The following is a 23,747-nucleotide window of genomic DNA, read 5'->3' on the forward strand; positions in this document are numbered from 1 at the left end:
GTAATAATTGATATAATATTAAGAGTAGTAATAATAATAATTATTAACAGTAGTAATAATAGCAGTATGGCAAAACCAGCATTGTAAAAAAATATCTGAGCACCTTGTATAGTAGTGTGACGTTTCTAAAAATCAAACAGTTTGGCAATCGGTTCAAAATTCGGGGAATAATTCCACTTTTAGATTCAGCAATACCTCTCTCCTCCATAGATGTCTATGCACCGCTGTCTCGGCTGGCCCCGGTCCAAGATGGCGGCGCTGCAGGCACATCGCTCGAGTGGGCAGCCGCAGTCAATGCGGCGTCTACGTATATATGTCTATGGAAGGCATCACACTGTCAGTAAAGGCATCACACTGTCAGGTACCTGAAGGCATCACACTGTCAGGTACCTGAAGGCATCACACTGTCTGGTAGCTGAAGGCATCACACTGTCAGGTACCTGAAGGCATCACACTGTCAGGTACCTGAAGGCATCACACTGTCAGATACCTGAAGGCATCACACTGTCAGGTACCTGAAGGCATCACACTGTCAGGTACCTGAAGGCATCACACTGTCTGGTAGCTGAAGGCATCACACTGTCTGGTAGCTGAAGGCATCACACTGTCAGGTACCTGAAGGCATCACACTGTCAGGTACCTGAAGGCATCACACTGTCAGGTACCTGAAGACATCATACTGTCATGTACATGAAGGCATCACACTGTCAGTGAAGGCATCATCTTCTCAACGACGAGGACGCTGTTCACGATAGATCACAGAACCAACATGACCAATCAGAAACATAAATATCACAGCTGTGACCAGCGGAGGACTGAAGACAACCAGGACTCCATCCTGGTTTCCTGCAGACATCAGAGGTATCAGAGATATCAGAGACATCAGAGACTTCAGAGACATCAGAGGTATGAACATCAGTCAGATCAGCTGTGATGAGAAGTGTTTTCCAGTACTGTTTTCCACCATTTTATGCCATTTTTTTCTTATTTCGTGCGAATAGAGACTTTTCCTTATTTTACTTGATGGTTTAAATGTGTCCAATTAAAACATTAGGAATCCAAACTCAGTAGATGATAATATCTAACACCTCAAAGGTGCACTACATTAGGAACCAGGGCCAGATGCTGAATGCAGTTATACTCAGGGGAGACAGAGGAGATGATGCTACGACCTCTGAGCCAATCAGAGCCCAGCACTGTACACTGCCAGTTTTATTTTAATAATAATAATAATAAATTTTATTTACAAAGCGCTTGACAAGTAACTCAAAGACTCTGTACATAAAATACAATAAAATAAAACAAAAGTTATAAATAAAAACAGTTAATTTAAAATCAATAAACAGTAATTTAAAATCAATCAAATTAAAGATAAAATACAGTATCACTTAAAGAAAGCATCTCTAAAAAGGTGAGTCTTTAGAAGGGATTTGAATGTGGAGAGGTTGGTGCAGTCATGGAGGGTGAAGGGTAGTTAGTCCCAGAGAGTGGGGGCAGCGATGGCGAAGGCTCTGTCCCCCCAATGTCTCCAGTTGGTCCTGTGTGGGATGGAAAGGAGGTTTGTGTGGGATGAGCGGAGATTCCTGGGGGGATGTAGGGGAGGAGCAAATCAGTAAGGTAAGAGGGGGCGAGATTGTGGATGGACTTGAAGGTGAGGAGAAGCAGTTTATACTGGATGTGGTGTGAAATGGGGAGCCAATGGAGGTTCTGCAGGATGGGGATGATGTGGTCATGGGAGCAGGTTCGGGTGAGGAGTCAGGCAGCAGAGTTTTGAATGTATCGAAGTTTATTGAGAGCTTTGGAGGTGAAGCCGAAGAGAATGCTATTGCAGTAGTCGAGGCAGGAAGTGATGAAGGCATGAATGAGGGTCTCAGCGGCTGAGAAGGAGAGGAAGGGGCGGAGACGGGTGATTTTGTGGAGGTGGAAAAAAGCAGTTTTGGTGATCTGATTAATGTGGGGTTCAAAGGTGAGGTTGGGGTCAAATGTCACACCAAGATTATGATGTGAGTGGAAGGAGACAGGGTGGTGTTATCAGTGGTGATGGGGGAGTGGGGAAATGGTGTGAGTGATTTGGGTCCAGGTCAGTCTTGTCGCAGTTTAACAGAAGAAAGTTTTACTCATCCAGGATTTGATGTAGGCCAAGCAGCTGGAGAGAGAGTGTAGGGTGGTGGTGGAGATGGTGTTGGTGGAGATGTATAGTTGGATATCGTCGGCATAGCAATGGAAGTGGAGGTTCCATTGCTACGCTGATTAAATATTCCTCTAATATGTTTTAATTACTATTTTTTTAATATATTGCTTTCATTCTTTTGGCTAGAAAATGTTTATTTTACCGTATAAATAATTAAAATAATGCAGAGCCGGTCTATGACTGAACTGTGGTGCTGCAGTGCATCATGGGAGTTCAGGTGTTGGGGCTTTAAATGTCATTATTGTGGTTTATGTTCCAGTGTTATTAGTGTTTGTGTTTTATTGTGTTTGTGTGGTTTAGTCAGTCTAGTTAGTGTGGTTAAGTGTTGTGTTAGGAGCAGCAGTGTGTTGTGTGTTTGATGACTTCCTGCCACATTTTCTACAGTGTTCCTCTCTGTGTGTGTCAAAATAAAAGCATCTGGTGTTTGCATAGTGCATAAAAAGCAGATATCTGTTCTCCAGCTCCATTTTGTCACAGCTTTCCACATTAATAAATATGTAAAAATACCTGTGTACTGCAAAATCCAGCACAGTAGTGAAAAGTCCATAATACCAAATGTGATTTAAAAACAGTGAGACGGTGAGAAGTGACCTGTGATATGGACCATTGGAAATCATTTATCAGAGCCTCTCTCTGATTGGAGGATCCTGAGTTCAGATCAGAACTGATGCTCTGTGGTCACAGCAGCGATGATGTCATCATAGTCATCGTCCAATCATTTCTAATGACGGATTTAACTGAACTCTGTGGGATGTCCAGTGAGTTTTGGAGCATCTCCTGACTTCTACAGTTCAGGGATCTTTCCTCTGAGTTCCTTGAAGTGTTCTTTAGTCTTCATGTTGCAGTTGTAGCAGGAATCCTGATGAACCACAGACCTTCTAGATCCAGGAGGTGTTTTTATCCTGTTATTACTGATCTCTGTTTCACTGATTCTAACACTGCTGCCATCAGCTGTCTGGACCTCTGTTGGATTAGATCAGTCACTTTAACAGAGTCAACAGGTGAAGCATCAAAGGTTGATGAATACTTTAATATGAAGTGTAAAAGTGATCTGATTGGACAGCAGACCTGGAGGGCGGAGCTTCATTTCTGTATTTCTACTAAATCATGTGACTTCAGATGAACGAGTCCAGGAATGTTTCAGTTTGACTTTTGGACTTTGGAGGCTGCTGATGTGATTTCTGAATGTCCTCTACATCTGCTTGAAGGTTCCTGGTCCTGAAGTTCAGAACAGAACGACCACAAAGCTGCTGCAGACGATGCTGGGCTGTTGCAGATTTCAGATGTTCTGTCAGCAGTGAGGTCCACTGGTTGTTCTGGTGGTGGGAAGCCAGTGAGGGATCTCCTGCTGTCATGTGTTTTACAGATGGACATCAGAAATAAGCTGGTTTCCACTGTGAACTCTAAGCTGAAAGATGAACACTAAGATGCATCAAACTGGAGTTTTTTCAGTCAGTAAACCTAAAAACAGTAGAGCAGAGGATTGTTTAGTTTCTGGAGGAGATTTGTGTAGTTTTGTGTCGTTTCTTTGTGAATCCTGCATCAGGCCATGATAACGACACCAGAACAGAACCAGACTCACACATCTGTCAGAGGAATTCTGTTTGATGGTGATCTGAAGTCAGACTGCAGAGGAGAATTTATTCTGCTGGTTATTTATCATTATTATTATTGTGACTAATCCTGTAGAGAAACTCCAAGGGCCTGTTTCACGAAGCAAGTTCAAGAAACTCTGAGTTTAATCCTCAACTCTGAGTTGATCTACTCTGAGATAGAAAACTCTGAGTTTTCGGTTTCACAACGACTGATATGAGTTGGTTTAATTAACTCGGAGTAGTTAATTGAAAAGACAGCATCAATGGAACCCCGATTCAACGAGTCACCATGGAAACGGGGAAGCGAAAGGCTGCGTTTTTGAAATGGAAGTTTTTAACGCGCTCATGTGGCGAGTTTGAACATGTTTTTAGAAAGAAGTGCAACACCGCTGCAGCTGTAAAAGAGAGAGAGACGGCGTGGAGAACAGCCCGGATCAATGCGTAAGTTTAAATGGAGTCCTTTGTAATCGTAATAATATTACAGGGAATAACTGTCTGAATGGTAGAATATTAAGTCATTTCATTTAGGGGAAATCCTGACGGGGCAGCAGCTTAAGATGAAATATAAAAACACTGTTCAAACAGGTCAGACCTCGGCATTATCTCATGGAGGTACTTCATGTTGATCATGTTTTACATTGTAAAGTAGCATAAATATTAAGTGGCTGTTTGACTGTGCAGTTGTTTTATCCACACATAGCCTAAATGTCTGCATCCATATCATGTCCTGTTAAATAATTAAGCCTATTTAAACTAACATAGACTTCTGCTCAGCCAACAGAAAGAAAGCAGATGCCTGTAAAACGGTGGTATAAAATGTCATGGATGCATATATATATATATATATATATATATATACATATATATACATATATACATATATATATATATGTATATATATGTATATATATATATATATATATATATATATATATATATATACCTTGTAATTGTAAGTAGTCAACACTCCACAGATTTCTCCAAATGGTAGTTTAAGTTTACTGAAACATGTCACTGATCTAGGATGAAGAGGATGAAACTGTGTCTGCTGCCTTTACAGAGGGGGATCCAGAAAGACATACAGAGCTATGTTACTGATAGTTCTCTTCTCATTCACATTTTAGGTGGACTATAGAGTGTGACATTTAGTCTACACTGAAGTATTGCACATTCTCATCCTTTTTAACAGAGCATGGCTGGACAGCAGCAGGATGGTTCCTCAGCTTCCACTGCACAGACTGACACAGTGAGATGGATGTTCAGGAAACACCAGAGCTTCATTCTGTGGAATTCATGTGCAACTGTATAATTTAATGTCCTCTATGTATTCCCAGTTATCAGTAAGACAGATTTACAAACTGCATTTGCTGAGAAAAATCCAAAAAACCAACCCGGTCTCACGGGGATTCGTGAAACTGTCACGTAAGTTTTTTGTTTCGGTTTCGTGCGCACCAACACAATTTCGTCATGTTTTTCGTGCCGCTCACCATGAAATGTTTTTCGTGTTGCTCACAACGAAACCCGCTGTGGTAATCACATCTGAAAGTGGTTTATACCGGCGGATTCATGACGATCTAAGCTGTCCATCGGCGTATACTGCTTGTGTGATCGCGTTTGCGGCCGCCGGCCGCCGGACATTCTTTAAATTCCTATGCAAATTGGTAAGTGTACCACCGGGTTATGGTTAGGTTATGGTTAGGGTTATGGTTAGGGACGATGTCATGCAAAATATAGCGTTGGATTCACCATGGTTTTACATTAAAAATATAATATACACATTCGTTTGAAATACGTTTTGAGTGGCACGAAAAGTCCGCCGTTTAAAATACATTGGTGCGCATTTCGTGGTGAGCGGCACGAAAAACATGACGAAATCGTGTTGGTGCGCACGAAACCGAAACAAAAATTTACGTGACAGTTTCACGAATCCTCGTGAGATCGGGCTGAAAAAACAGATTAGGAGGGCAGATCTGGAAATTGAAATACTGGAGCACAAGTTAGAGGTGGTGATGGTCACAGGAGAAGTATGTTAACTACTGGAACATGAACTAAACTATCTCTTTATTTGTAGGAAATAAAGAAGAGCAAATGAAATGTGTATCATGTCTTTATTTGCTGTGGTGGTGATGATGGAGACTTAAACTCTAAAGTGATTATTGCATACGGTGTCTCTGACTGCTCTGCTGTCCTGGATAGCTGCAGGTGGATGGGCTCATCATCTGGGTCTTCAGTTTGTAGGGCAGGGTGTTGCTCTCCTCTAATAGTGGTAATATTATGAAGAACAACACATGCCACAGTAATATCACAGGCCCTCTCAGGGGTCACCCTGAGGAGACGTAGGCTCTGGAAACGGGCTTTCAGCAGGCCTATGGTCATCTCCACCCGGGCTCTGGTCCTGCAGTGAGTCCGGTTGAAGTTCTGTTGGGGGCCTGGTTCAGGGTCAGGGTATGAGGTCATCAGCCTGGGTTGTCATGGTAACCCCTGTCACCCAGCAGAAGGCCATCAAACTCTCCTGTAATGTATAGTGGATACATCAGAGTATATTAAAGGAGGGAGACAAGAGAATTCTATTGTGAAAATCTTTATGCTGCTGACCACGCTGCAGTCTGTTGCTCAGGTTAGACTCTCCATAAATCCTGGAGTCATGAACAGACCCAGACCACGTGGCCTCCACATTAGAAATGATGTATGCAGCATCACATATGATCTGGACAGTGCAGAGAATGACAGATGTTGAACTATGATGCAGTCTTTAACATTTAGAAACAGTAGTCAGTCTACCTGTAGCCTACCTGCACATTTATGCTGTGAATGGACTTCCTGTTCATGATGTGAGGGAGCTGTGATGGGGATGTGTGTGCATCTATGCAGCCAATCACACTGGGAAATCCTAAAAGAAATTCAAATGACTAATCCCAGTCTGAGGCTGCAGCACAATGTCATGAACAGAATATGATTTAAAATGAATTTAACAGATCTCTACATCATTCACCTGCAATCCTGTGGATCCTCCTTGATGTTCTGACAGGTTTGTGTCCAGGAAAACCACAATGATGAGTTAAAGCCGTTTCAGAGCCAGGAACACTTTTCTGACTGTCCTCCATACAGCTGTCTTACTCTGCATCTCTGACATTATATAAAAACTTCCATTTGCAAAGAACCGCAGCGCAACACACAATATCTGCTGGATGTGAGAGCATGACTGGTTGGTAATGTAAATGTAAGGACGGATTAGGTTGTTTATGTAGATTATGGACTTGAAACGATTACGAAACGGTACCGCTCAAACCGATAATTGTCCGGAAATGTAAGAACATTTATGCTCGGTCTGATAACAATCTACCGACAAATATTTAATGATCTGTGCAGTAATGCTGCTCCTTTATCCACTGGATCGTTAATAAAAGCTGTTCTACGCCAAAACTCGCTCGCTTACTGACTGAATGAATGAGGAAATGAAACAGCGTGTGGCTGAAAGAGGGCGGAGACAGAGAGAAACTCGAGGTTTTCTCAGATAAACCTGCTGGTGACCAGGTTAGAGTCATAGAGTCTGTTACTGCGGTAACTGACCGAGAGTTGAAGTTACCCCTCTTTGTGAAACAGGCTGGAGTTACCCCGCATTCCCTGGTTAGAGTTACCTCGCTTCGTGAAACGGAAAACTGAGTTTCCCTCATTTCAGGGTTAACAAACTCAGAGTTTTCACTAAACCTGCTTCGTGAAATAGGCCCCTGATCTGAGTTTGTTGTGAACCAGTTCAACAGGTTGTAGTCAGACATGAAGCAGCAGGATCAGAATCTGCAGAAACAACCTTTATTATCACTTCTGCAGAGACGAAACCAGCTTTAAAACTCTACATAGAAATTATAATGAACCACAGATCACTGATTAGATTCAACTTTAGTGTTATTGTTCAGAGAACAAGAACTAAGAGAATCAAACAGTTTAAAATCAAAGCTGAAGCACAAAAAGCAGCAGAAAAGTTCCTTATTTACAGTAAAGTTCCTTATTTACAGTCTGTAACAGGATAAACAATCATTTCTGTGAAGTAACCCAGTTCATTCTATCAGTAGAAGTTCTGTTTATTCTGTTCAACCTTCACTACAGTTCAGTAACAAACAATGTTATTTTACTACATTTATCTGTAGATTAACAACTAAACATGATATAGGATGAAGATCAAACTCACAGAACACTGAGCAGTATAAAAACTATCAATAATATCTAAAATATACAATATTATCTACACCTTTACCACATTAAAAGGTAAGAACATCAGCAGAGCTGCTAACTGAAAACATTAAAACACACATTAAAACAAGAACTTTATGAAGAATCTGATCATCAGTTTACATTCTGCAACTGAGTACAAAGTTTTTGTACAGATTAACAGAACAAGACATTATATAGGATGATGTAGAAACTCAGAGCAGTTAAAAAAGTGTCAAAAATATATTCTATTATCTGCACCTTTACCATGTTAAAAGTTCAGAGCATCATCAGAGCTGCTAACAGATAAAACATTCAAACCAGTTCAGTCTGAAGTTGTTCATCAGTTCTGCTTCATTCTGGACAATCAGAACTTTTCTATCTGCTTCTGATCTCATCTGACAGAACACTTTACATCCACAACATTTCATCAGGTTCTAACATGCAGAGCTTTGGAACACATTTATTTCCAGACAAAGCAACAGAAAAGTTGATGAAGACCAGCAGCAGCAGCAACAATCCACAGGATCAATCTAGATGATGGAGATGTTGGCAACCTTCTGCTGGACATAAAACATGATGTTTCACACGTTTATTCATATTCCAGCAGTCTGAAGATCTCTCCTTTGTTGTTGATGAGGTTGAACTGCACTTTGTCTTCAGGCCTCCGTTTCATTTCTGGCCACAGATGAAAATCATCAGGATGTGGGATGAACCGAATTGTGCACCTCACCTGTAAATGAAGTAAATGAAACAATCTCAGATTACAAACAGAATAAAAATGAAAATGAAGTTTAAAAAAAAGTAAAAATGTAACAAAGTGAAAAGTTCAGACTCACAGTGAAACTATCTTCAGCCTGAATTCTGTCTGACTCCTTAAACGTGTAAATGACTGGTTCTCTGTAGTTTTTCTGTAGTTGTAACTTCCATCCTTCCAGTTCTATCTCCTGCAGGAGAAAAATTAGACACCAAAGGTATAAAAACTAAATAATGTCCAGTGTGTGTTTCATACATGGTGTCCACAAATAAAACGATGACGTCTTTACATGTTGACCTACAGACAAAATACACTCTGATGTTAACAGCATTAGCTGTTATTTAATGAACCATTTAGAATATCTGTGGATAGATTTGATCATCATACTGATTGTTGTGTTTACAGACACATGCAATAGCAGTTATATTGTGACACTACCAGAGGTGACCGGTGAGGGCGCGAGGAGAGTGTAAGTGTATAGACTGCGTAGAAGAAGTGGTGGGAGACAGAGCCTTTTTCTACCATGCTCGTATGTCTGTATATGCTCACTGCTACAAGTTCAGTAAAGTGATTAACTGGTTCATATGACTCCTTCTTCCTGAATAACTAACACAACAAATTGGCGACGAGGATGAGCGGTTCTGTACCGAGTCCACCGCCGTTCCTTCCACATGCGGGTGAGCCACCGATACCTTTTGCAACATGGCGGAAACTCTTCGACAACTATATGCTCGTCATTAACGCCAGAGGGGACGCCTGGCCAGATGTAAGACGACGAGCGGTGCTTCTTCATTGCTTGGGTCCGGAGGGACAAAGACTTTTCTACACTTTGCCAGCACAAGGTACGACGTATGATGAGGCTATGGCTGCCCTCGTTAAGCACTTTGTTCCTAAGTAAACGTCGTAGCCTGCAGGCATACTTTCAGACAACGCACTCAACGAGCGGATGAATCGACATTATAGTATGTGGCGGCTTTGAGAGCGTTAGCTTCACCGTGTGAGTTTGGACTGATGGAGCAGGAGATGATACGTGATCAGCTGATTTCTAATGCTTATCTCACGGCTGTGAGAGACAAGTTTCTGTTGGAAGATGACCTCACGCTGGAGAAAGCTCTTACAATCGCATGCCAGGTGGAGGCAGCGGTTAAAAATGCTACACTGCTTTCTTCAACTATGACAGTCCCGACTGCGCCGGTGCAAGCTGTCGGCGCGTCAAGGGCGCGTTTCCGAGGACAGAGAGGAGCTCGTGCAGCTACAGCCCCAGCTCCTGAACGGGATAAAAAGAGGAATGGAAACCAGCAACAACGCAAGTGCTTCAGATGTGGCTCCAAAAAGCACTTGGCTAATGATACAAACTGTCCAGCTGCTTCAGTAAACTGTAATAAATGCGGTAAAAAGGGACATTTCGCCAAAGTTTGTAACTCTGCTGCTAGTGAAATAAGAGAGGTTGTTGTTCCAGAACTAGCCATACTGCAGGTGAAGGATGTGAAATTTACAGCAGCAACCTTTGACAAAATTACCTGCAATGTCCACACTGAAGCACCTAAAGAAAACTTTCATGTCCTGGAATTGATTGTTGATACTGGAGCATCCGTATCTATCCTGCCAGAGACAATGTACAGACAGTATTTGCAGACTGCTCGCTGACTGAACCTCAAGTCAAACTGGTCACTTATGCTAAACGTGAAGTGCCTGTTGGTTGCCTGCCAGCAACAGCAGCCATAGCAGGGCAAGACAGCAGAGTTCCAGCCTCATTCCACATTGTTAAAGCTGGATCACCTTTGCTAGGCCTGGACTTCATTAAAGCACTCAATGTCAACATTATTGGGGGCAAGGTGAACTACAGTGCAGAGACTGATTCAAATGCAGCTGCTAATGACAATCAAAACACAGCATTACAAATTGTTGATGTGACCCCACCGCAGCAGCTTGGATGTGTGAAAGGGTTGATCCACAAAGTACAAGTGGACAACACCGTGCAGCCAGTACGTCAAAAGTTGAGACCGTTACCACTGAGCATACGTAAGGAGGTGTCGGCAGAGCTCAATCGCCTACTTCAAGCTGGCATCATAGAACGTGTGGATGCGTCTGAATGGGTGAGTCCCTTGGTCGTGGCACGGAAACGTGGTGGAGGACCACGGCTGTGTGTGGATTTGCGTGAGCCCAATAAAAGTGTGATCATGGACTGTTATCCTCTCCCTCATATGGAGGACATTTTTGCTGAGTTGGCTGGTGCTACACACTACAGCCAAATTGACCTGAGTTCCGCTTACCACCAACTGCCTTTACACCCTGACAGCCGGAATCTCACTGCATTCATAACACGTGATGGTGTCTTCAGATGCACACGTGTACCCTTTGGCCTGGCATCAGCGCCATCTGCTTTCCAGAAAATGATGCAGACGATCCTGAAGGACTTACCAGGAGTTCAAAACTACTTGGATGACATCATAATCTATGGTGAGTCAAAAGAAATGCACGATCGACACCTACAAGCTGTTCTGCAGAGGCTGACAAATGCCGGACTTCAGATAAACTTTAACAAAAGCTCATTTGGTCACACCAGCATTCCTTTCCTCGGACATGTGGTTTCAAAGGAAGGTCTGCGCCCAAGCCCAGATCACCTGACTGCCATCGCTGAGGCTCCTGCACCAAAAGACATGGCAGCACTGCGCTCTTTCCTGGGCTTAACTTCCTGGTTCAGCAAGTTCCTTCCCAACTATGCAACACTGGTCGAGCCACTACGACAGCTACTCAGAACAAACCCCCAGGCTGAACTACAATGGGATGCAGCAGCAGACAACAGTTTTGCTAAGCTGAAAGCAATGCTTCTTGAGAGTCCTGCACTTGCCATCTATAACCCAAAGCTTCCTACCTTCATCACGACAGATGCCTCAGACTATGGGTTAGGAGCTGTCCTGACGCAGCTACATCCAGACAGCAATGAATGCATCGTTGCCTTTGCTTCTCGTACACTGTCAGCTGCAGAGAGGAAATATTCTACGACTGAAAAAGAGGCCCTAGCTTGTGTTTGGGCTGTGGAGCGATGGTGTACTTATGTGTGGGGACACAGATTCACACTCAGAACCGACCATCAAGCTCTCACAACCCTTCTCAACACCAAAGGCATGAACAGAGCTGGCATGAGAATCGCCAGGTGGTCAGCGAGACTGATGTGTTTCAGTATGATGTGCAGTACCGCCCAGGTACACAGAATGTAATGGCAGACTGTCTTTCACGTGTTCCCCTTACTACATCCAACACTGCTGCAGAAGCTGAGCAAGAATTATTCACAGAGAGCTGAGATTTCTCCTCTCCTGATGGCACTGCCACTTACAGATTTTAAAGCTGAATGTGAGGACTGTCCTGAACTTACAAAGTTGCGACAAGTCATTCAGTCCGGATGGCCTAATTCATAAAAAGCTCTTCCAGGTGATGTGCAGCCTTACTTCCTGGTGCGACATGAACTTGCTATTGAGGCGCCGCTGATCTTCCGTGCAGCTCGCCTGGTGGTGCCTAAGTCTCTTCAACAGAGGATTGTTCAGCTGGCACATGAAGGGCACCAGGGTGTGGTTCGCACGAAACAATGCCTCAGAAAACTCTACTGGTGGCCACGCATGGATGATGTGGTTCACACAGTTTTGTCGGCCTGCACAATCTGCCAGTCTTGTGACAAAACAGCCAAAACGCCTGCGGCCCCAATGCAGCCTGTGGAATTTCCAGGGGGCCCTTTTCAACATGTGGCTGTAGATATTGTCGGTCCTTTTGAACTGGGGACCTATGACTGCAGATTCGCCATTACTCTCATTGACTATTTCAGTAAATGGCCGGAAGTTGCCTTTACTTCATCTGCAACTACAGACACTGTCATAACGTTCCTGGCTTCCATCTTTGCACGGGAAGGAAATCCCTGTGCCATTACAACCCATAATGGCCCACAATTCATGTCCTCTGCCTTCACTGCGTTTCTCAAAGAGAGGGGCATCAAGCACATCAGGACAAGTGTTTACCATCCTCAAGCAAACGGATGTGTGGAACGCTTTAATAGAGTGCTTCAGGACTGTGTTCAAGCAGCTCAGGTAGCTCAACGCCCATGGAAACCAGCAGTCACTGAAATGCTGCAGAGCTACAGAGCAACTGCTCATGCAACGACAGGTGAATCCCCTTTCCAGCTTCTGAGAGGACAACCGATGTGGACAAAATTGAATGTTCTGCTACCACCAACAGACAGCGGGACATATGCACACGTTGCAACCAGAGTTGCCATACAACAGAAGAAAAGCAAACGCTACACAGACAAGAAACGAGGAGCAAAAACTCCCAAGGTCACAGTCGGTGCCAAGGTCCGGGTGCGCAGGCCTTTTCGTGTGGGAAAAGGAGAGAGACAGTACACTCACCTGATGTCTGTGGAGCAACAGACAGGACTGAGCACCTTTGTCCTGAGTGACGGGAAAAAGTGGAATGCAGCACGCCTTTCTCTCTGCCCAGACGGCACAGAGGAAGCACAGAGAGCTGGTACTGAAAAGACCAGTAGCCCAGCTAAGAATATGACAAGACAAACTACTCACAGAGACAGACAGAAACCAGCTTGGACAAAAGATTATGTAATGAAGTAGCTCCAAGCCGAAAGTAAAACTAAGTTGATTAGGTGACAGTAATTTTAATTTCAGTTGCTACATCTTGAGTCTATAAGTCACATTTTCAGTTAGTCTTATAAGTTAGTAGGGTTATTTGGAAATGCCTGAAGAATATATGTTTGTTATATAAACTGTATGAAGTCAGACCTTATTTCATTGCTAAAGGTAATACATTATGTGGATACAGTATTTTATTTGAGTTTGGGAATATTCGACATACAGTACTGCTACTTTCCAAAGTGTGTTTTATATAAATGAAAAAAAATATTATTTTGGTTTGCATTGAATAACAGTTAAAAATACAGTAATGCTAATTCTACTTCAGTTAAAGATTGTTCATACAAAGAAGTATTCTTTCTGAGTAACAGGGGAGATGTTGTGTTTACAGACACATGCAATAGCAGTTATATTGTGACACTACCAGAGGTGACCGGTGAGGGCGCTAGGAGAGTGTAAGTGTATATACTGTGTAGAAGAAGTGGTGGGAGACAGAGCCTTTTTCTACCATGCTCGTATGTCTGTATATGCTCACTGCTACAAGTTCAGTAAAGTGATTAACTGGTTCATATGACTCCTTCTTCCTGAATAACTAACACAACACTGATATAAAACTTATTGTACATGTTTACACAGTATTCAGAAGTTTCATCTACATGTAAACAACTTTACCTCAGAGGAAGTGTTCTGAGGACAGATGACGTCACCCCGCTCGTGGACATCTACTACAGTTATAGGTCCTTCTAGCTTCAGCTGAGAGACAACACACAGGTCAGTTATTCAGGTGTGTGGAAGCAAGAAGTCACTCATTGCTTCATGCTTTTTTTTTTTTTTTTTTAACTAATTCAGGTGAGAGCAAATGGTTTAAAGTTTTAAATGAAATGTGGAATGAAGTGATTGTGATTAAATCTGGATTTTAAGCTCAGATTTGGATCATTTTTCTGACAGACTGAATGTGACACATGGATAGTTCAAGGACTGTTGGAAACTGGAAAACTTGAAAGTTCTTTCTGTTTTTTCCACTTTATGGCTGAGAACATATTATCTTTTTTAATCACATGTACTTCAAACCCACCAGCATCTTCTGGGGTTCAGAGCGTTAACCTAAACTGAAAGTGAAGACCTCAAAGTGGGATTCCTCTAAAGGATCTGATACAACACAAACATTTCCTTAAAGTCTCATCAATAAATGAAGAGTTTCTCAAATCTTCTCTCACTGGAAGATCAAGTTCATGTCATTGAGTCAATGAACTCACAAGATTGAACTGAATTCTTCTTTCTAATTCATTGGAAGATGTGACTAAACTTGTGGTCATTCAAAGGTTGAGTTCAGATTAAATGTCTAATAGTCTGATAATAAGTCTGATATTTCTATGAACATTAAACCTGCTGCTCAGTAACACATTAACACAGGAGGAATGAGATCACATTAAACTTTGCTGCAGTCAAACTGGACTTCAGTCTCACTTATTAAATGTTTAAATGAGTTTTTATGGATGTTTGAAGTTGTCTTGTTCCCAACAACAAATCAGTTTCTGATGAAAAGAGACAGAAGAGAGATGAGAGCAGATAAACCTCCTGGTTCATGTTCTGGGGTTCTGTCTGCAGGTTTCTACCAGTCTCCATCAACTTCTGGTCCTCCTCCTGGAGCTTCTCATCCTGTAGACAGAATAAAAAGACAGTTTATGTATTGAAGCACAGAAACACATGACATGAATTGTGTAAAGATTCCTTCTTCTGATTGGTTGTAGACTCATTAAAAGCATGTTGATGTACCATAGCTGAGTTCTGCTTAAATCTGTTTCTGTAGCTTTAGATGGTGACTTCTTCTGTGTGTTTGTCACATTATTTGACTTTCAGACTGATGGATGTTGATGTTTCTTTAGTGGTTTATAGCAGAAAGTAACAGTGAACAAACTGGACTGTTGAAGTTTATTCTGTGTTCCAGATCATTTAGATTTATGCTCAAATGTAACTCAGTTCATAGACACCAGTCAGTTTCACTGTTAATAGTTTACATCAATTTAACATTTTGATCTGATTCTGTAGAAAGTTAACGACGTTTCATTAATCTGATAAACAGTGAACTAGTTAACTTTCCTGCTAGAACTTTACATCACAGTGAGTTCAGTAGACACATCAGTCATTGATTGAAAAAGGTTCTGATGGTGAGATTCACCTCTTCCTGTGGATTCTCCTTAAAGCTCCCAGTAGGGTTAGAGTTGGTACAACAGTTCATTTTTTTCAGCTGCAAATAAAGAAACACATGCTCTGTTTTAGTTTCTAGGTTATTAAAGATTATTGCTGACCATAGAAAGAACTGATTTCAAACTTGTTCCACTTTGTCTGAGAACTAGTTTCATTTTTTCACCAAACATGGAAATAAAATCAGAATCAGAGATCACAGTGGAACTGAATCTGAAAACAGCTGTTTGTTGTCTTGTTCTTCTGGATATTTGAAGATGTTTTGGTCTCAACAACAGACCAGTATTATATGAAAAGAGAAGAGAGATGAGAGCAGATCAATGATTTGAGAGAAAACATCAACCTCCTTGTTCACGTTCTGGACCACTGCCTTCAGTTTTCTGCCAGTCTTCATCCTCTGGAAACAAGAGAGAGACAACCAGTCTATTAATCTGAACACATCTGTCCATGACATTAATGTGTGACTTCTGATTGGTTGGAGACTCATTAAAAGCATGTTGATGTAACATAGCTGAGTTCTGCTTAAATCTCTAACACCAGTCACTTTCACTGTTAATAGTTTACATCAATTTAACATTTTGATCTGATTCTGTAGAAAGTTAACGACGTTTCATTAATCTGATAAACAGTGAACTAGTTAACTTTCCTGCTAGAACTTTACATCACAGTGAGTTCAGTAGACACATCAGTCATTGATTGAAAAAGGTTTAGATGGTGACATTCACCTTTTGCTGTTGATTCTCCTCATCGCTCTCAGTAGGGTCAGAGTTGGTACAACAGATCAGCTGCAAATAAAGAAACACATGCTCTGTTTTAGTTTCTGGTTTTAAAGAAGAATGTTCACCTTAGAAGGAACTGATTTCAAACTTGTTCCACTTTGTCTGAGAACTAGTTTCATTTTTTTCACCAAACATGAAAATAAAAAAAGCATAATTAGAGATCATGGATTGAAGTGTGGTGTCCCTCAAGGTTCCATTTTAGGTCCCACTCTTTTTTACCTTTATATGTTGCCACTGGGCGACGTCATCAGGAGACACGGCATTAATTTCCATAGTTACGCTGATGACACTCAGCTTTACGTAGCCGTGTCTCCTGGTGACACCAGGCCAATAAATGCACTTTTAAATTGTATTTTAGATATTAAGTTATGGATGGCAGGTAACTTTCTACAGCTCAACCAGGACAAAACAGAAGTACTTGTTATCGGTCCTGAGCCAGACAGGGAAAAGCTTAACTTACGACTCAAAGCCCTGGATTTTAACACATCTGATCGAGTAAAAAACCTTGGTGTTATTCTAGATTTTAAATTAAATTTTAATGCTCACATTAAAAGCATAGTTAGGAGCGGTTTTTATCATCTGAAGAACATTTCCAGGGTACGGCCATTTTTATCTCAAGCCAACACTGAAGCACTAATGCATGCTTTTATTACCTGCAGAATAGATTACTGTAACGCTCTTCTTTCTGGTCTCTCTAAAAAAAGTATTATCCCGCTACAGCATCTTCAGAACTCAGCTGCACGGGTTTTGACGAGGACCAGAAAGAGAGCACACATTACACCAATTTTAAAGTCTGGTTACCTGTCTGCTTCAGAATCGATTTTAAGATCCTTTTAATGGTTTTTAAAGCTTTTAATGGTCTTGGTCCAAATTATTTATCTGATCTGCTTTTGAAATATGTGCCTTTTAGAACCCTCAGGTCTTCAGGCAGTGCTCTTCTAATTGTTCCTCATGTTTTAACCAAAACATATGGTGAGGCCTCTTTCTGCCATCACGGTGCACGTTTGTGGAACAGTCTGCCTGAGGACCTGAGGAAAACAGAGAATGTGGACATTTTTAAAAGCAAACTCAAGACCTACCTTTTTAGCTTGGCTTTTGATTAAACTATATTTATTTATTTGTTTATTATTTTAACCTTTTAGTCTGGTTTTAGCTACTTGTGTTATTTTATTATTTATCGTGTTTTTACTTTTTTACGTCGGCTTCAGTCAGGTCTGAAGTCTTTTATTCCTTGTATTTATTTATCGTAATTTTTATTGCTCTTATTGCTTTTATTTATATATCTTATGTATTTTTATTTATATATCCTTTTATTTATTTATCTTAATTTTGTATTGCTTTTATTTATATATCCTATTTTTTCCATTTTACTCTGTTCCTTATTCTCTGGTGTTTCCCCACTGTGTGAGACAGCGTTCCCTCAAGTGTTCTTAATTCCCAAGTTTGTGTGAGTGTGTGTTTATGTGTGTGTGTTTATGTGTGCGTGTGTGTGTTTGTTTTTATATCTCTTGTATTAAGTGCTTTTAATTGTTGTATTGTTTTTATGTAAAGCACTTTGAGCTGCTTCCTGGCATGAAAAGGGCTTTATAAATAAAGATTGATTGACAGTGGAACTGAATCTGAAAACAGCTGTTTGTTGTCTTGTTCTTCTGGATATTTGAAGTTGTTTTGGTCTCAACAACAGACCAGTATTATATGAAAAGAGAAGAGAGATGAGAGCAGATCAATGATTTGAGAGAAAACATCAACCTCCTTGTTCACGTTCTGGACCACTGCCTTCAGTTTTCTGCCAGTCTTCATTCTCTGAAAACAAGAGAGAGACAAACAGTCTATTAATCTGAACACATCTGTCCATGACATTAATGTGTGACTTCTGATTGGTTGGAGACTCATTAAAAGCATGTTCATGTAACATAGCTGAGTTCTGCTTAAATCTCTAACACCAGTCACTTTCACTGTTAATAGTTTACATCAATTTAACATTTTGATCTGATTCTGTAGAAAGTTAACGACGTTTCATTAATCTGATAAACAGTGAACTAGTTAACTTTCCTGCTAAAACTTTACATCACAGTGAGTTCAGTAGACACATCAGTCATTGATTGAAGAAGGTTTAGATGGTAGATTCACCTCTTCCTGTGGATTCTCCTTAAAGCTCCCAGTAGGGTTAGAGTTGGTACAACAGTTCATTTTTTTCAGCTGCAAATAAAGAAACACATGCTCTGTTTTAGTTTCTAGGTTATTAAAGATTATTGCTGACCATAGAAAGAACTGATTTCAAACTTGTTCCACTTTGTCTGAGAACTAGTTTCATTTTTTCACCAAACATGAAAATCAAATCAGAATCAGAGATCACAGTGGAACTGAATCTGAAAACAGCTGTTTGTTGTCTTGTTCTTCTGGATATTTGAAGTTGTTTTAGTCTCAACAACAGACCAGTGTTATATGAAAAGAGAAGAGAGATGAGAGCAGATCAATGATTTGAGAGAAAACATCAACCTCCTTGTTCACGTTCTGGACCACTGTCTTGAGTTTTTTCTCAGTCTTCATCGACTTCAGGTTTTCATCCTTACACTGGAAACAAGAGACAGACAAACAGTCTATTAATCTGAACACATCTGTCCATGACATTAATGTGTGACTTCTGGTTGGTTGTAGACTCATTAAAAGCATGTTGATGTAACATAGCTGAGTTCTGCTTAAATCTCTGTTTCTGTAGCTTTAGATGGTGAGGAAGTTCTCCTCTGAAACAGCTGGTTGGAACATTCACTTTATCACCTTATTTTAATTCAGTAACTCTGTCTCTCAACAATCATGTTCATATTTAACTAATCTACATGTTTGATTCTCACTAATATGTTTCTAATCAACATCTTTTCTTTTATTTCTTGTCAACCTGGAAACAGAGAAAATGGAGGAAAGTCTTCAAACATGTTTTCATTTGTTTTCAAATGAGAATGTAGTTTAGTGGTTCATGAAGATAATTGTTGCTTTCAGAATGATGGATGTTTGTGCAGTGGAAGTGACACCACAATGTTTCCAAACTTTACTTCCTTTTACTGACCTTCACTGATTTATGATCACATTTAAAGTTGATATTTAGAAAATCATTGTTTCTGTTCAAAGTTTACATCATTTCATTAATTTTATCAACATTTCATCATGGAGAGACAGAGTTCAGTGACATGGCAGTTATTTGATTGAAAAAGACCATCATGATGACATTTACCTCTTCCAGCTCATACTCCAGGATCTCATTTTTCTGTTTCTTCTCCAGGAGCTGATTCTTGGTTTCTGAATTAATTCCCTCCAGCTGCAGGTAAAGAAACATGTTCTGATTTTAAGGTGTGAGACTGAGAGTTTTTAGTTCTACAGAACAGAAAACTGTTCATCTTAGAAGTGATTCAGTTGTGCCATTTCAGTGATTTTCAACAGTTTTGTTCTCACTTCTGCTGTAAACTGGAACTGTTAGAATCTACAGCAGATCAAACTTTACATTTATTAACTCAAATTAACATCAAATTCAGGAGATTTTTCTGTTTCTGCAGGTAAAGTCAGAATTACTGAACCTTCATTGATATTCCATTGCTCTCAGATCATGAGTTAAACTTGTTAGTTTCCATCTTTTCCTCCAGAATCTACAGCTCAGTCTCCATCTTGTGTTTTTCATCCAGAAGCTGTTTCTTTACATACAACCATTAACTTCTTTTCCTGCTTCTTTGACTCCTGCTCTTTAGTTACTGATCGTCTGTTCAGGTTCACATTCTTTGGTTACAACAAATATGTCGTTATTAAATAGAAACCTGTGAGTTTCTCTTTAATATAAACTTTCTTTTCTCTCCACTGAAGTTTGCTAAAGCTGTTGTTCTTCTCTGTTTCTGTATTGAACCACTTCCTCTGTTCATTATAAACTCCATCTGGTTTTTCTTCTCCTCTGTCCACATTCTTTATTGTCTTCCTGTCACAGCTTCAATACTGACGTCTGATCTGCTTTACAGACACAAACCTTCTTCCTTTATTCCATCATCGTTTGTTTACATCAAACTTGACTTTACTTTGTGTCATCTAATGATCTTGGAGTCTTTCTTCATGTACCAGCAGTCAAACTTCTCTCTGTACTTACTTGTTGATTTGTCCTTTCCAAAGTCTTCTTCTCTTTCCCTTTGAGGAAATAAAATCATCAGTGTTTAAATAAAGAAAGGACTGTAGTCCAGATAATTACACATATAATAAAATGAAAGCTCACATGTCACAGTTTTCATTAAAGCCTCAATACTTTGTAAAGGTCAAGAGTTTTACACACGTGGACAAAATTGTTGGTACCCCTCAGTTAAAGAAGGAAAAACCCACAATTCTCACTGAAATCACTTGAAACTCACAAAAGTAACAATAAATAAAAATTTATTGAAAATTAAATAATCAAAATCAGCCATCACTTTTGAATTGTTGATTAACATAATTATTTAAAAAAAACAAACTAATGAAATAGGGCTGGACAAAAATGATGGTACCCATAACTTAATATTTTGTTGCACAACCTTTTGAGGCAATCACTGCAATTAAACGATTTCTGTATTTGTCAATGAGCGTTCTGCAGCTGTCAACAGGTATTTTGGCCCACTCCTCATGAGCAAACAGCTCCAGTTGTCTCAGGTTTGATGGGTGTCTTCTCCAAATGGCATGTTTCAGCTCCTTCCACATATGTTCAATGGGATTCAGATCTGGGCTCATAGAAGGCCACTTTAGAATAGTCCAACACTTTTCTCTCAGCCATTCTTGGGTGTTTTTGGCTGTGTGTTTTGGATCGTTGTCCTGTTGGAAGACCCATGAGCTGCGACTGAGACCAAGCTTTCTGACACTAGGCAGCACATTTCTCTCCAGAATGCCTTGATAGTCTTCAGATTTCATCGTACCTTGCACACTTTCAAGACACCCTGTGCCAGATGCAGCAAAGCAGCCCCAAAACATTACTGAGCCTCCTCCATGTTTCACCGTAGGGACAGTGTTCTTTTCTTCGTATGCTTGGTTTTTGAGTCTATGAACATAGAGTTGATGTGCCTTACCAAAAAGCTCCAGTTTGGTCTCATCTGTCCAAAGGACATTCTCCCAGAAGCTTTGTGGCTTGTCAACATGCATTTTTGCAAATTCCAGTCTGGCTTTTTTATGAGTTTTTTTCAGCAGTGGTGTCCTCCTTGGTCGTCTCCCATGAAGTCCACTTTGGCTCAAACAACGACGAATGGTGCGATCTGACACTGATGTACCTTGGCCTTGGAGTTCACCTTTAATTTCTTTGGAGGTTGCTCTGGGCTCTTTGGATACAATTCCAACGATCCGTCTCTTCAATTTGTCGTCAATTTTCCTCTTGCGGCCACGTCCAGGGAGGTTGGCTACTGTCCCGTGGGTCTTGAACTTCTGAATAATATGAGCCACTGTTGTCACAGGAACTTCAAGCTGTTTAGAGATGGTCTTATAGCCTTTACCTTTAAGATGTTTGTCTATATTTTTTTTCGGATGTCCTGGGACAATTCTCTCCTTCGCTTTCTGTTGTCCATGTTCAGTGTGGTACACACCTTTTCACCAAACAGCAGGGTGACTACTTGTCTCCCTTTAAATAGGCAGACTGATTGATTATGAGTTTGGAAACACCTGTGATGTCAATTAAATGACACACCTGAGTTAATCATGTCACTCTGGTCAAATAGTTTTCAATCTTTTATAGAGGTACCATCATTTTTGTCCAGGCCTGTTTCATTAGTTTGTTTTTTTAAATAATTATGTTAATCAACAATTCAAAAGTAATGGCTGTTTTTGATTATTTAATTTTCAATAAATTTTTATTTATTGTTACTTTTGTGAGTTTCAAGTGATTTCAGTGAGAATTGTGGGTTTTTCCTTCTTTAACTGAGGGGTACCAACAATTTTGTCCACGTGTGTATATTAATGTGACTTACTGTTCTGAAAAAGGTAAACTGCTGCAGCTGACAGGAGGCAGACCAACACACCAACAACAAAACCAACTATCCCTAAGGTCGTCCTGGAATAATCTGAAATGATAAAACATGGAATAATGAGGCCTTTAATACAAACTGATCAGTGGATTTTATCAAGTTGAATCCAAACTACCAGTAACTTGTATCAGATCCTCTCTGCTCTCTGACATGTTACAATCAAACATCATTAGAATGAATTTTAATTGAATCAGAATGTAGATTTAATTCTAAACAGAGAAAAATAAACATTTTGTGTATTAATAAAGTCTCAGTAACTCTTGAAGTCAAAGTGACAAAATGTTTTTAGAATTTTTAATTTAAAAAACTGAAATCTCTCTAATAAACATTTCTGGACTCTGTTCAGCACTTTGTAGAAGATCTTTGGTTGTAGTCCAAGCTTTAAGGAAAAAAATGGACTATACTGTACTATATGTGTACTATACTATGTGTACTATACTATATATGTACTATACTATATGTGTACTATACTATATATGTACTATACTATATATGTACTATACTATATGTGTACTATACTATATATGTACTATACTACTTATGTACTATACTATATGTGTACTATACTATATGTGTACTATACTATATATGTACTATACTATATGTGTACTATACTATATGTGTACTATACTATATATGTACTATACTATATGTGTACTATATGTGTACTATACTATATATGTACTATACTATATATGTACTATACTATATGTGTACTATACTATATATGTACTATACTATATATGTACTATACTACTTATGTACTATACTATATGTGTACTATACTATATGTGTACTATACTATATATGTACTATACTATATGTGTACTATACTATATGTGTACTATACTATATATGTACTATACTATATGTGTACTATATGTGTACTATACTATATGTGTACTATACTATATATGTACTATACTATATATGTACTATACTATATGTGTACTATACTATATGTGTACTATACTATATGTGTACTATACTATATATGTACTATACTATATGTGTACTATACTATATATGTACTATACTATATATGTACTATACTACATATGTACTATACTATATGTGTACTATACTATATGTGTACTATACTATATATGTACTATACTATATGTGTACTATACTATATGTGTACTATACTATATATGTACTATACTATATGTGTACTATATGTGTACTATACTATATGTGTACTATACTATATATGTACTATACTATATATGTACTATACTATATGTGTACTATACTATATATGTACTATACTATATGTGTACTATACTATATGTGTACTATACTATATGTGTACTATACTATATATGTACTATACTATATGTGTACTATACTATATATGTACTATACTATA

General features: G+C 39.7%; 1 protein-coding gene across 10 annotated transcripts in view; it reads right to left on the minus strand.

Moving 5' to 3' along the window:
- LOC127532602 (uncharacterized) overlaps positions 1-23,747 on the minus strand; it is a 114,439-nt gene that overhangs the window by 49,524 nt on the left and 41,168 nt on the right. For 3 of the 10 annotated variants that reach the window (XM_051944572.1, XM_051944564.1, XM_051944570.1), the window contains 13 exons: positions 22,319-22,411; positions 20,491-20,528; positions 19,597-19,680; positions 18,867-18,941; positions 18,498-18,566; positions 18,117-18,170; positions 16,314-16,373; positions 15,932-15,985; positions 15,563-15,631; positions 14,959-15,042; positions 14,056-14,136; positions 8,832-8,939; positions 7,575-8,725 (listed from right to left, as the gene is read on the minus strand). In XM_051944572.1, coding sequence (XP_051800532.1) covers positions 8,585-8,725; positions 8,832-8,939; positions 14,056-14,136; positions 14,959-15,042; positions 15,563-15,631; positions 15,932-15,985; positions 16,314-16,373; positions 18,117-18,170; positions 18,498-18,566; positions 18,867-18,941; positions 19,597-19,680; positions 20,491-20,528; positions 22,319-22,411 — 1,010 coding nt within the window. In that variant the 3' untranslated portion in view covers positions 7,575-8,584. Of the gene's footprint in view, positions 1-7,574; positions 8,726-8,831; positions 8,940-14,055; positions 14,137-14,958; positions 15,043-15,562; positions 15,632-15,931; positions 15,986-16,313; positions 16,374-18,116; positions 18,171-18,497; positions 18,567-18,866; positions 18,942-19,596; positions 19,681-20,490; positions 20,529-22,318; positions 22,412-23,747 lie in introns of those variants that run through there. The other 7 variants (XR_007940141.1, XM_051944565.1, XM_051944566.1 and 4 more) reach the window with 7 other exon arrangements.

This window comes from Acanthochromis polyacanthus, chromosome 24 (genome assembly GCF_021347895.1).
Source record: "Acanthochromis polyacanthus isolate Apoly-LR-REF ecotype Palm Island chromosome 24, KAUST_Apoly_ChrSc, whole genome shotgun sequence".
Lineage (NCBI taxonomy): Eukaryota > Metazoa > Chordata > Actinopteri > Pomacentridae > Acanthochromis > Acanthochromis polyacanthus.